At 49.7% G+C, this 14,733-nt stretch overlaps 1 protein-coding gene across 1 annotated transcript; it reads left to right on the top strand.

Annotated features, from left to right (window-relative positions):
• Positions 1 to 1,988: 1,988 nt before the first annotated feature.
• Positions 1,989 to 10,260, top strand: LOC308687972 (adhesion G protein-coupled receptor E3-like; the record flags this gene model as incomplete). The annotated part of the gene is made up of 8 exons (XM_081360789.1): positions 1,989 to 2,157; positions 8,643 to 8,762; positions 8,888 to 9,069; positions 9,179 to 9,340; positions 9,416 to 9,622; positions 9,700 to 9,932; positions 10,016 to 10,082; positions 10,165 to 10,260. 8 exons carry the CDS (start codon positions 1,989 to 1,991, stop codon positions 10,258 to 10,260), a joined length of 1,236 nt encoding a protein of 411 aa, XP_081216915.1.
• Between the last annotated feature and the right edge of the window lie 4,473 nt (positions 10,261 to 14,733).

Below are 14,733 nucleotides of genomic sequence, written 5' to 3' on the forward strand. Positions count from 1 at the left end.
AGGAAATCACTGAAATCTTGCTGAATCCACAATCTTGCTGAAATTGCTGCTTAATAAAATAGTTATTTTTCATAGTTTTGCAGTTTATTATATTATTGTCTTCATTCTGATTTCTGTCATTGCAGGTATAAATATAACACTGCTGGAAGGACGCAACGTAAGTTGAGTTTCTGAAATTGAAGTTGTAGAAACTCCTATAAATAATAGTCCAAACTGAAGCAGTGCAATAACATGTGCATTTTAGATATGTGTGTAATCTGAAATATGAATGTGCTTTTCTAATAATTGCTGATGGTTTATGGGGGCATTCAGTCCATATAAGCTGTGAATACTCTGCACACAAAAGCCAATTGAAAGAATGAGTTTGTGGACTCGCTAATTAATTAACACTATAAATGACTACAAATTCCCTTGTTATTTGAGGAGTAACATAAAGCTTACATAATAATATTTTGGAAATACGTAACTTTCCGTCATTCATTTAATAGCTTTGAAGCCTATACTCTCTGTCATCATCATTGTTCTGCATTCTCATTGTTTGCTGGCAATATGGGGGATTTAATGCGCAGAGAAAGCTGTCCACGAAGCTGTCCATTTCAACCATACATTATCATTACTTCTTTTACAAACTTAACTTTTATTCCAGTACTTCTGTGACAAAAGTTTGTTAGTTTAGATCAGGGCTGGCCCGAGGCATAAGCGAACTAAGTGTCTGCTTACCCCCTGTTTTTTTTTTTTACATATTAATTAACTTAAACAAGTGACATAAATGAATTAATGAATAATTCAAGACGAGTAAAATTCTGATTTCATGATCAATATACCTGCCTACAACTGCTGCTGTGTCTGCCAGTGTTTGAGTCATGCGCATAATCTCGCGTGCAAACAATTCATGCTCAAAGTCACGGTAATGTTAAGCCATGATACAAAATTTTTATTTGACCAATGATTGATGATTGACATTTAAATCAATGATTTATCCTTTAAATTGAATGATATTTAGAACAGAACAAGAACAGAAAAATAACTATAAACAAGCCAAAACTAAATAATTTAAAGCGAAAGTGAAAGTAAGTGATTCGCGATGTATTTGGATGGTAAACTATTCTTTATTATAGGCTTCTTTGTACTTCACTCACATTCCAATATCGACGGAAAAAATCATCCTCTTCACACTCAAAAATGTGCTTGGAAACATCACAGTGGAGCGGTGCTTACTGTGATCGGTATGAATTGTACTACTGACTATTTAAACAGAGCAGTGTAAGTTTTATATGTTAGGTTGACTATTTTATTATTATAGATTTATTACGGCTATAATGAACAGGCTGCGATCTCAAGATTGCAATGCTGGAATATGTTTACAGTTTGTTTTCAGGAGTTTCAAAGAGTTAGTAAAAGAGTAAAGAAAAAGTTAAAACTGTTTTAACTACGCGTGGTGGGAGGGGGCCCCCAAATCAAATTCTTTTTAGGGCCCCCAAAAGGCTTGGGCCGGCACTGGTTTGGATACAAACACTGTCCACTGTAGCGAGCAAAATACTGAAAAGCACCTTTGGAAAAGTATTTTCATTTCCACCAGTAGGTGGCGACAAATGTTTCAAAAAAAATATGTCATTGAATCATTTGTTAAAGAAATTTGTTAAAAAACACTGTCTGTGTCTCATTTCAGAGGCACTCAGCATACCCGGTTAAAGTCATCACTCACACATCGTCAAATTCTGTCTTCTCAATTTTGATTTCAGAGTCAGACTGAAAAGCTTCAAAATCTTCTAGAGCAGATCGAGAACATTACAGCTCAAGAGCTTACTTTGACTGTAAGTCTTCAAGAGATTTTTTTTTATATATAAAATAATCAAATCAAATGTAATTGTCAGTTACATGATTGACATCGCAGGTCTGATTAATTGGCTTTCTTAATATTTACATTTACAGTATTTTTTTTTTCTTTCTGATCAATAAATTAGACTCCAGTGACCGATGTTTTGAATATGGTCCTCAACACTTCAGGAGAGATTTCAGAGTCTTCATCATCAGTCAGCCTAGCTGTACTAGCCTCCAACGGAAACCGTGTGTTAAAAGCCAACGAGAAACTCATCTCTACATTGGTGAAGCCGACAGACACACATGACAGAGTCAATTTTACTCTTGATGCTGTTGGTGAGTGGAGACACTGTTATTATTGATGATGAAACTGAGCTTATATATGATATCAGGGAGTTTATATAGTCTAGAGCAGGAGTTCTCAACTCTGGACCACGAGATCCACTTTCCTGGAGTTTAGCTCCAACCCTAATCAAACACACCTGAACAAGCTAATCAATGTCTTCATGATTACCACAACGTTACAGGCACACAGCAAAATCCCCAGTGTTAAATCAACACTGCTCAGAGTACATATTGTCCCAATCTAAAGAGTGTTAAAAGTGTTAAATTTAATGAGATAATTAAGTGATTAATTAAGAGATGATTGAGCATTAGTGATGAACACCCGCTTCAGCCACAGCCTTAGGGTCTGTTAACACGACACCGTTTTCAACTAAAAACGTAAAACTTTTTATAAGTTTTGGCCGTTCGTTTCCACGACAACAAAGAGTCAGTTTGGGTGCCTGAAAATGCAAAGTTTTGAAAACGATACTTGGTTACTCACGTAACCTCGGTTCTCTCTAGAGAGGGAACGAGTATTGCGTAAGCTTGCTTACGCTGCGGGAAAAGTCTTCTTTTCTCGAGATACTGAAGCCAAAAATTATCCTTAATTTCATATCTTGTCAACGCAGTGCAGCTGCGGGCAGCTGAGCTAGAGCGGCATACTGCACGCTCATTGGCTGCCGCGCGGCAACTGCTTAAGCCTACCAGCGAGCCTGGCGTGACGTCACGCCCAATGAGGGCGCGCGCGCCCTAGCGCGTCACAACCCGCCAGAATGGGCGGCGTCAGAGCGTATATAAGGAAGGCTCGTAGGCTATATTCTCTGTTTCTGTCGAATGAAGCGACACGAGCTATAGGCTTTAAGCACGGCAGGGAACGCAATACTCGTTCCCTCTCTAGAGAGAACCGAGGTTACGTGAGTAACCAAGTATCGTTCTCTTACAAGAGGTTCTCTCGTATTGCGTAAGCTTGCTTACGCTGCGGGAACCCCTTGTCCACACCGTGCGCGCCTAACGATCACATATGACACTTTATGAAAAGCATAGAGGTGAAATGACAGGTGGCCAGCGGTGCGGGCCAACACATGTTCATAAGCACACCTAGGGAACACAAGAACAGCACGGCCAGTCTATGCATACTGATACCCTGAGCGTGCAGCTCAACAGACGAGCTAATCGATAGTACAGCCTGCGCACATGAGCAGGACATGAACACGATTAGACTGACAGAAGTTTAGCCTGCAGGGCGGGAACTTCCAGGTTATAAAACCTAACAAATGTAGAGGGGGACGCCCAGCCCGCCGCCATACAAATGTCATGAATGGAAATCCCGCTGGACCATGCCCACGATGAGGCCATGCCTCTGGTGGAATGAGCCCGTATGCCCAACGGACATTGCAGGTCTTTTGACGCATATGCTGCCGCAATAGCATCCACTATCCATCTGGATAGCGTCTGTTTCGAGGCGGCGCGACCCTTAGCACGCCCTCCAAACGAAACGAAAAGCTGCTCTGAGAGCCTGAAGGCTGCAAAGCGCGTGACATAACACCTTAACGCCCTGACCGGGCAAAGGCGGTTAACACCCTCCTCACTGCCGGATGACGGCAGGGCCGATAGGGTAATGACTTGAGCCCTAAAGGGAGTACCTAACACTTTGGGGACATAACCGTGCTTCGGTCTGAGAATGGCTAACGAGTCGTTAGGTCCAAACTCGAGGCACGACGCGCTGACGGACAGCGCATGCAAATCACCCACTCGTTTGACTGAAGCCAGAGCTAGCAGAAAAACGGTTTTAAGCGTCAAGTATTACAACTCCACAGAGTCCAAAGGCTCGAAGGGATGCACTTTTAGGGACTCTAGGACCAGAGACAGGTCCCAAATAGGGACTGAAGGGGGCCGAGGAGGGTTCATCCTCCTGGCCCCGCGCAGAAAGCGGGTAATGAGTTCGTTCCTGCCCAGTGAGTGGCCGCGCGCCGAATCGGCGAACGCTGCTATGGCCGCGACGTAAACCTTGAGCGTGGAGGGGGACCTGCCCGCGTCCAACATCTCTTGGAGAAAGTTTAATACCTGTGGGACTCCACAGGACTGAGCATTAGAACCCTTTTCCACACACCATTTGCTAAACACCGACCATTTAGACGCATAGAGACGCCTCGTCGAGGGGGCTCTGGACTGCGTGATCGTGTTAATTACCCCTTCTGGCAGATCAACGAATATCCGTTGATTTCCCACGCATGCAGAGACCAGTGCTCTGGATGGGGATGCAGAATCGATCCTCGGGCTTGGGAGAGAAGATCTCTCCTCACCGGAATCGGCCATGGGGCTGTGTCTGCCAGTCTCATTAGCTCGGGGAACCACGGTTGGTTTTCCCAGCGCGGAGCTATGAGGAGCACTGTGCAGCCCGCCACCCTGATCCTCGCTAGCACTTGAGGCAGCATCGAGATCGGGGGGAACGCATACAGCGGAACGCTGGGCCAGATCTGGGCCAGCGTGTCCTCGTGTTTTGAGAAAAACCTCTGGCACTGAGCGTTCTCGCTCACAGCGAAGAGGTCGATCTGCGCTTCGCCGAAACGACGCCAAAGCGTTTGGACCGTCTGGCGGTGTAGAGACCATTCCCCTGGGGGAACGTTGTCCCTGGACAGTCTGTCCGGGCCGTCGTTCAGACGACCGGGTACATGAACTGCCCTTAGGGAGCGCAGCGGGCCCTGACCCCAGGATAGGAGGCGCTCTGCGAGAGCGTGCAGGGTTCTGGATCTGATTCCGCCCTGGCGGTTCACGTAAGACACCACTGACATGTTGTCCGAGCGAACTAGCACATGGTGTCCCCGTAGAAGCGGTAGAAAGTGCTTCAGTGCTTTCTCGAACGCCAGCATCTCTAGACAGTTTATGTGAAGGCTTCTCTCCGTATTCGACCATGGGCCGCAAATCGGACTGCCCTCGTGAGTCGCTCCCCAACCCATGTTGGACGCGTCTGTCGAGACCACTTTGCGGTGTGCGATGACCCCCATCGTCACTCCCCGCTGATACCATTCGGCCCCAGCCAGGGCTGCAGGGCTGAGACACAGCGCTGAGTCACTCTGACTGGTGCACGGCCCGAAATCCACGCTTTGCGGGGCACTTCCGACTTTAGCCAGCATTGAAGCGGGCGCATTCGAAGTAAACCCAGCTGCAGGACCGCTGCGGCTGACGCCATATGGCCCAAAAGCCTCTGAAAGGTTTTCAGGGGAAAAAACTTTTCCCACTTAAATGGAAGTGGCGAGGTGTCGAACACAGCGTGCGCGTTGTGTTGACAATCTGGCCGTCATCGCCGCCGAATCCAGATCTATACCCAGAAAAGTGATAGACTGGCTGGGGGTTAGAGAGCTCTTGTACCAGTTCACGGAAAGACCCAGGCTTTCCAAGTGACCGAGAAGCGCTTTCTTGTGAGAAACTAGTTCCTCTGTTGAGTGCGATATAATGAGCCAATCGTCCAGATAGTTCAGAATTCGCATTCCCTTTGATCTCAGGGGTGCGAGAGCCGCATCCATGCACTTCGTAAATGTACGGGGTGCCAGGGACAGGCCAAACGGCAGGACGGTGTACTGATATACCTGACCGTCGAAGGCGAATCTCAAGAATGGCCTGTGACGGGGTATAATCTAAATCTGAAAATACGCGTCTTTCAGATCGAGAGAGATGAACCAGTCCCCCGGGCGAATCTGCGCGAGGATTTGACTGGTCGTGAGCATTTTGAACCGTCGTTTCACGAGCGCTTTGTTCAAATATCTCAGATCTAATATAGGTCTGAGCGCTCCGCCCTTCTTGGGTGTGAGGAAATAACGGCTGTATAAGCCTGCCTCGGTAACCGGAGGGTGAACTCGTTCTATCGCCCATTTGTGCAGCAAATTCGCTATTTCTGCGCGAAGCAGATGAGCTGCATCCGCCTTCACTCGAGTCTCGACCCGGGCGCGAAAGCGCGGGGGGCGGCGAGCGAATTAAAGCGAATAGCCCTTTATCACTGTGTTTAGTACCCACTTCGACACTCCCGGAATAGCTTTCCATGCATTCGCACTCATAGCTAGGGGTCGAATCGCCTCCGGGTCCCGCCCGCCGCACAGCGCGGGGCAGGGAGCCTGTGACGGTATGTGCGCGGGTCGTGCAGTGGCAGTGAGGGGAGACGGGGGCTCGCTGATAGCGGCAGCCGGCTGAGTGACGCTGTGATAGAGCGTTGTGTGTGACGGCTCGCGGCGCGGGAGCTGGGCGGGCTCGTGAGTCTTTACATGAGAGTGTGCGCGCTGTGTAGCGGGCACAGGGCTCTTTATTAACACACAGCCGGTGGCGGAGTGTTCTGGTCCCCGAATGTGTGAGACAGAGCGGGCACTGTGCAGGTGTGAGCACTGGGGTGTGGGCACGTGACCTTCAACTAACACTCGAGCGGCCGTAGCGCGCTTTATGTGAGTGCACTCTGTGGGGTACACAGGGGAGATTGTGCTTGTGTGTAGCAATAAACACTGGGACGTGGGTATGTTTACAACACTCATAACACCGACGGCGTGAGCCGAATGACCAGATTTTACACTCTTTATTTGATTTATCTGGGTCGCCGTAAAAACGGCGTTTGTAAGCAGGCGAGAGAGTTGAGAAACTGGCTCGTTGGCTGCGGTGGACACTACTGCAGTAGCCTTTATCAAGGGGACTGGCAGAGGGATACAAGTTAGCTTTGACGGCGGTCCGGCCGGGCGGGACTCAACCGTCTTTTCCTCTCGACGAGTGCTAGGAGGACTTCGCAGGCTCGGGTTTCAGCGAAACTCTAGGCCGGGGACCCCGCGGGGGTGGCGGCCTGTGCTGGCTGGTGGAGCGGGACCTGGGTCGGCCGCGCTGGCGCTGCTGCGAAGCTGGAGGTCGAGACGGGCGCTGCATGGAGCTGCGTGCAGGAGGCTGAGTGTTAGAGCGGCCGTGGCTCCGTCCACGCGGGAGAGAGTTGATGAGGCCGGAGAGCGGAGTCTGGCTGAAACTGGAGCGTTCCACGATTTAGCAAGCTCCTCGTGAAGCTCCGGTAGAAAAGGCGCTGGTCTGGACGCTGGAGCTTGTCGACTGGCGGGCAGGAAGCATCCGTCGAGCCTTTTGGGCGGGGGTACCGCTGGCGGAGACCATTCGAGGCCCAGGTGCTCGACTGCCAGTGTGAGGAGGCGGAGAAGCTCGGCGTCCACACGTGAGTCCTGCTGGACGCTCTGGTAGAGGAGGCGGAGCGGACAGAACCGGACCATCCCTCGCTGTCCGACGCCATTAACGAGCACGTGTCCAGTAGCGCGTCGTCATCCGCTTCATCCCCTGAGGCGACGGCATCGAGGGCGAGAGCCGTCGGCTGCGCGTCGGGAAGCGGGGGCGGAGAAGGAGAAAGCGAGGCTCGCGGGAGAGGCTCCGGCGAGGCGCTGGCTCGAGTCTCAGGCTCCGGTGGTCGTTGAGAGCGGGGTTTTTTTTCTTTCGCGGCCCAACGACGGTTGGAGCAGGCTCTGTGAAAAGGGCGAGTCGAGCCCGCAGGGTCGACATCGGCAGCTCCTCACAGAAGGCGCAGCCGCCCGAGGAAAGCGCGACGGCTGCGTGGTCCCGGCCCAGGCAGAGAGCGCAGATAAGATGGCGGTCTCTGTCGCTGAGCGAAGAGCGGCATGAGCCGCACGTGGTGCGAGGCATTTGCAACAATGCCTCTGCTCTTTTAGATAGTGCTGCGGAAGCAAAACACACACACAAAGAGCTTGTAACAAAGGATATCGGCGGATAGCTGAGCTGGCACGGCAGGCTGAAGGCGGTGAAGACTCGTCCGGCTTCCTCAGGCTGTCCTAAGCTGGCTCGTTAGATGTTCCTTGCAGGACAACGGCGACGGCTTCCTCTCAGAGTTCAGCGATGCGAGTGCTTCGCTGAAAAGACAGAAATCAGAGAATATAGCCTACGAGCCTTCCTTATATACGCTCTGACGCCGCCCATTCTGGCGGGATGTGACGCGCTAGGGCGTGCGCGCCCTCATTGGGCGTGACGTCACGCCAGGCTCGCTGGTAGGCTTAAGCAGTTGCCGCGCGGCAGCCAATGAGCGTGCAGTATGCCGCTCTAGCTCAGCTGCCCGCAGCTGCACTGCGTTGACAAGATATGAAATTAAGGATAATTTTTGGCTTCAGTATCTCGAGAAAAGAAGACTTTTCCCGCAGCGTAAGCAAGCTTACGCAATACAAGAGAACCTCTCATAAGAGAACTCAAAGGAAACACTTCTGAGTTTTAAGTGTATCGTTGTCGTGTAAAAGTACCCTAAGAATTAAACAACTCCACAAACAGCATTACAAGCTTCACTTAATTTAACTCTGGGGATTTTGCTGTGTACAAAGTTAACTGATTAGTTCAAACTAGTAATTCAATTAAATAGTTATTTTATTTTAGTCTTTTTATTGTTTTGTTTTTTGCACATTTGTGCAGATTGAATCAACTTTAATAAAAACAAAAAACAAAACATAACTGCTTATTTTCTAAATCAGAGGTTGAAATCTTCATGGTTGGACCCGGTGTCACCTTAGATAAAATCCCTCGACTTAACACAACAAATTCTTCTGTGGACATCGATCTCATTGAGATCGCCAAGAACAACAATGAAACAAGTATGTGAGATGTGTTTTAATACAACATTTTTAATAAAACATTTTTAGAATATATATCACTAAACCACATTTAACTAAAGGTTTTAATGTGTTGAATACAAGTTTCTTCTGTTTCTGTCACACAGGATCAGCTGCTGTGGCTTTCATGAGTTATAACACAATGGAGAATCTACTGAAGACAGACTTCTTCAACACATCAACTAACACGAATAAAACCATGATGTCCACTGTGATCTCAGCTACTCTTCTCAAAACCACCAACACTAAACTCACCAAACCAGTCAACTTCACCCTCAAACACATCAGAGTGAGAGACTGAAATGTGTTTTTGTCCAACCTGAGAACTGATGAACATCTGAAAACATCTAATATTCAGTGTTATACTTTTTTCTGCATGTTCTTTCTTCTTTTTGCAGGAGTTTGAGAACGACAGTTCTCCGTACTGTGTGTACTGGAATATCAGCGAGTGGATTGTAGATGGTTGTTCTGTTTTAGAGACCAACAGAAGCTACACTGTGTGTTCCTGTGGTCATCTGTCCACATTCGCTCTCATCATGCAAACCAGTCGCCCATCAGAGGTACGAGAACATTTATAGTGAGCATTGAAGAACAGCACAGATTTGGCACTCATGTACTCTGACATGTTTCCTCAGAGCGACTCAAAGCTGAACGTGTTGAATTTGGTGTGTGTGATCGTGGGGCTGGTGTTCTTCAGTTTGGCCCTGTTGACCTTTGCCCTTTGTCAGTGGAGTCCTGGAGTGAACAATGTGGCTCGAATCAACCTCTGTGTGAGTCTGCTGTTGGCTCACCTTCTGTTCCTGCTCACACAACAGTTCCTGAGCCTCATACGCCCTCATCAGGTGAGAATGATGAAGGAGCTCTACAGCTCAGCACTGTCTCACTGAGAATCATCATAACCGTCTCTCATGATCTCCAGGTGTTGTGTGCCGTGATATCAGGTGTGCTGCACTTCCTCTTTCTCTCCGGCTTTGTGTGGATGTTCATTGAAGCTGTGCTGCTCTTCATCTGTGTGAAGAACCTATCACAGATCAGCTCCAAAAGGAGGGGGGTGCTTAGGAGTGGATTCCTGTGTGTGATTGGATATACGGTTGCTCTGGTTGTGGTGGCTGTGTCTGCTGGGGTGAATCCTAAAGGCTACGGAAGTGAACAGTGAGTTTAGTTTGAACGACTCAGAGATCAACACCTTCATCCTTCATGTTTGTTCATTTAATTATTTTTCTTCCTCTAAACAGGTGCTGGATTAAAATAGATAAAGGCTTTATCTGGAGTTTCCAGGGACCTGTTTGCGTCATACTAGCAGTAAGCACATTTCTCATCATGACTTTGGATTAAAAAGAAAAGTGATTAAAGATTAATTACTGTTGTTTCTCTTACTGTGCAGTTAAACATGATTCTCTTCATCTACATCATCATCAGTCTGACCTCCACCTTGAAAAATCTGAACGCTGAAGTTTCACACATGAAACGAACCAAGTAACAAACAATATGATTTGAACACTCCATTAAATGTGTATATATATTGTTATATGCTGCATATTTCTAGACACCTTTAACCTTATTTTGATTATTCTCAGGTTAGGTAAAGTCAAATGTGTCCTAAATCATAAGCATCTGAATTTTCATACTCACAATCCACAGGTCAGAAGACTTCTTCATGGTCTGTTCAGCTCACTTTTTTAGAAATCAAAGACTTTTGGCAGGCGAGAGTAGCAAAAGAGTTTCTTAGTTTCAATTAAATATAGTTCTCTTACGAGAGTTCTCTCGTACTGCGTTTTATCAAAACGCTACGGGAAAAGTCTCTTTTCACGAAACGCTGAAGCAAAAAATTATCCTTTAATTTTCATATATGTAAAACGCGTTGCGGCAGCAGCAGTCAGCTATGGCGAGACGGCTTGCTAGCTGCTTTGCGGCAACTGCTTAAGCCTATCGAGCGAGGCCTGAGATGACGTCATCATCATCACGCTTCGCGCCCTCCTCGCCACTTCCCGCCGAAACGGGCGTGGCTTACCTCTATAAAAGGAGCTCGAGAAGGCTGATTCACTTGATTTTAATCTCTTCAGCGAAGCGCACGCATCGCTGGATCACGGAAGCAAGCGTCGTTCGAAGCAAGCACTTCAGCGGGACGAGCCCTCGAAGCCGCTGGCCAACGCCGCCTTCTACAGCCGTACCTGCTGCGCTTTCCGACGCCTATATCCTTTATTGCTATATTGCTCTGTTTTCTGTGTGTGTGTGTGTTCGCTGCAACACTCACCCCTAAAAGAGCTGCGTCTTTTTCAAGACGCCTTCTCATGCAGCGCTCGCGCTCGCTCCGAGCCAATTGCCTACGGTGACTCTGAGGACTCGCCAGGCATCCTTTCCGAGGCGGCCCTTCCTGGAAGCGGACGGCGGGATTAGTTTTTCTTTACGTTACAAGAAAAGCTACCCTGCCTCTGCACGCGTCATTCACCGGCGAAGGAGAAAAGAGTGTTTTTAGTCCCACCGTTGGTCGGTCTGACCTCTTTTCTCTTACATTTCTCAGTTCCCTGTTCGGCGACTGGAAATATTATTGCAGCAAGTGAGTCTGTTACACGCTTGCCTGCCAGCAAACGCCGAAGAATACATGTTGACGCCGCTTTCAAAGCCTGTATCCCCCTGTGGCTCAGTGGTGGAATTATAGGTTCTCCTCGCGGGAGACCGGGGTTCGGATCCCGGTCTGACGGTATATATATTTATGCCGCCAATGCTTTGCTCTGTAAGTCCCCTGAAGGCGACTGCAGAGATGCATTTTGCAGCCAGCGAGCACGTAGTACCCGCTTGCCTGCAACCGAACACCGTTTCTACGGTTCCCGCGCGTCACTGGCGAAAGAGAATGGAGTGTTTTCAGCCCCGCTGAATCTGGGCGATTTCCACTCTTCTCACATTCTGGCATTTTGCAGGCGTTCTGAAAATGCAAATCACTCTGTCTGTTCCCCGAGAGGCAACTGCAGACGTGTTTTTTGCTGCCCACGAGCACGTGGTACAGGCCTGCAAGCAAACGCCAGTGTGGATAATACTCGCGCTGACTTTGACTATGTATCTTCACTGTGGTCCAGTGGTAGATTCTTAGACTTGCGTGCGGGCGATCGGAGGTTCGAACCCCAGGCCGGCCGGCAGAAAATGTTTATGCCGCCGAATGCAAATCACTCTGTTTGTTCCCCGAGTGGCAACTGCAGACGTGTTTTTTGCTGCCCACAAGCACGTGGTACATGCCTGAGAAGCAAACGCCAGTGCGGATAATACTCGCGCTGACTTTGTCAATGTATCTTCACTGTGGTCCAGTGGTAGATACTTAGACTTGCGCGCGGGGGATCGGAGGTTCGAACCCCAGGACGGCCGGCAGAAAATATTTATGCCGCCGAATGCAAATCACTCTGTTTGTTCCCCGAGAGGCAACTGCAGACGTGTTTTTGCTGCCCACGAGCACGGCCGGTGATGCTATATGTGTAGAGAAGATGCCCACTGCTAGTGCCCATCCCTACACACTAGCACAGCCCTTCACACAGGGCCCGCGCTCATATATTCGACTCGGGTCGATCACGCACGCAACATAGTGAACGTGCCCACTGCCTAGTGCCCACAAACACTATGTTCTGCATGCCTTGTGGTTTCTGTAAAGACGAAACCTGTGTGCATTCAATCTGCTCAGACAGACAGTGTACTCATTGCAGTAACTGTGCCCGCTCTCCCGCGCCCACACTTACTCACGGTACTTCTGGTGTCCCGGCCACGGCCGATGGTGCTATAAATGTAGTGTCGATGCCCACTTCTCAGTGCCCATCCCTACACACAAGCACAGCCCTGCACTTAGGGCTCGCGCAAATAAAATCGACTCAGGTCGATTGCGCTCCCCACATAGTAAAAGTGCCCACTACTCAGTGCCCACGAACACTATGTCTATCAGATCACAGGCTCTCTGTAAAAACGAGACCTGTGAGCGCGCGCGCTGCTTACACAAGCAGCGCGCCCCAAGCAGTAAATGTGCCCGCTCACAGCCCACATCTACTCGCACACATGAGTCCCATGGGACTCGCGCAGCCCCCCCTCACTCAGCCAAACACTGTTGTAAGGTCAAGGGCGAGCGCTCCGCCCGCTGTATTAAGCGCGCCCCCCGCCTCAAATGCCGCAGGCATAACGCCTATGTTTGTGAGCCCCATAGCACCTCTGTCGCACGGCGAACAGAGCGCGCTCTGTATCCGGCCCTTAGCCAACCATGCAGATGCATGGGCAGCGCTTCCAGGGGTTTCGGACTGGGTCTTAGGCATTATAAAGAGAGGCTTCTCGCTACAGTTTTGTCGACGCCCTCCGCGCTTCACAGCGCGCGTCGAAACTTCGGTTCCGCTGAATGTAGCACACCTACTTCGCGCCGAAATATCAAAACTGATAAGCAAAGGGGCGATAGAGCTTGTTCCCCGAGTTCAAAGCGAACAGGGGATATACAGCAGATACTTTCTAGTCCCCAAAAAGGACGGCGGTATCAGACCCATTCTGGATCTCAGACGACTGAACAGAGTATTAGTGAAACGCCGTTTCAAAATGCTCGCAACCAGCAAAATTCTCGCGCATGTTCGCCGAGAAGACTGGTTCATGTCGATAGATCTGAAGGACGCGTATTTTCAAATACAGATAGCGTCACATCACAGGCGATTCTTGAGATTTGCCTTCGAGGGTCAGACATACCAGTATACAGTCCTGCCTTTCGGCTTGTCCCTGGCACCTCGTACATTTACGAAATGCATGGACGCAGCGCTCGCTCCTCTCAGACTCAGAGGCATGCGAGTGCTGAACTATTTGGACGACTGGTTGATCCTAGCCCAATCACGATCTCAGCTCATAGAGCACAGAGCCATTTTACTCGATCACCTCGAGAATCTTGGTATCAAGGTCATTTGGGCGACGAGTTCACTGAACCCCAGCCAAACGATTCCGTTTCTGGGTATAGTTCTGGACTCACAGTCTATGACAGCGCGGCTGGCGCCACAGCGCGTGCTGAACATTCACCCCGCTCAGAAAATTTCAAAGGATGCTGGGTCTCATGGCCTCAGCATCGTCAGTTCTCCGGCTCGGCTTGCTCCGCATGCGCCCGCTGCAGTTCTGGTTGAAAGCGCGGGTTCTGCGCAGAGCGTGGGTGTCCGGTCAATTACGCCTCAAGGTCGATCAGGACTGTGTCACAGCCCTGGTGCCTTGGATGGCGAACGACTAGTACCAATCAGGTGTAAGCCTGGGGACTTCCTCGAGGGTGAGGATGGTGTCTACGGACGCATCCACCTCGGGATGGGGAGCGCTGCTCGAGGGCAGACCGTCCTTCGGCCTATGGTCGGAACGGGAAAAGCTCCAACACATAAACTGCCTAGAAATGCTGGCAGTGCACAACGCGCTGACGCGTTTTTGTCCCCACATCAAGGACCAACACGTCATAGTCCGTTCGGACAACATGGCAGTGGTGTCCTACATAAATCGCCAGGGCGGTCTGAATTCCATACCCCTGTACAGGCTGGCGAAACGCCTCCTGCTATGGGCTCAGCACAACCTGCGCTCGCTGAGAGCAGTACATGTGCCCGGGCTGCTGAATGTGGGCCCGGACAGACTGTCCAGGAACAATGTTCCTACGGGCGAATGGTCTTTACACCCACAAACAGTCCGGCTGTTGTGGGAGAGATTCGGCAAAGCGGAGGTGGACCTATTCGCGTCCCGCGAAAACGCTCACTGCCCCGCATTCTTTTCAAAGACTGACAGCGCGCTGTCCCAAAAGTGGCCGCGCTGCCTGCTATACGCTTTTCCCCCCATCTTCCTCCTGCCTCAGGTGTTGGAACGGGTCAGGAAAACGAAATGCCCAGTGCTGCTTGTAGCACCGTTCTGGAAGAACCAGGCATGGTTCCCAGTTCTGATGCAGTTAGCAGACATCGCTCCATGGCCAGTGCCGTTGAGGAGAGAT

Source organism: Scardinius erythrophthalmus (genome assembly GCF_964197995.2).
Source record: "Scardinius erythrophthalmus genome assembly, chromosome: 3".
In the NCBI taxonomy this organism is placed as follows: Eukaryota; Metazoa; Chordata; class Actinopteri; order Cypriniformes; family Leuciscidae; genus Scardinius; species Scardinius erythrophthalmus.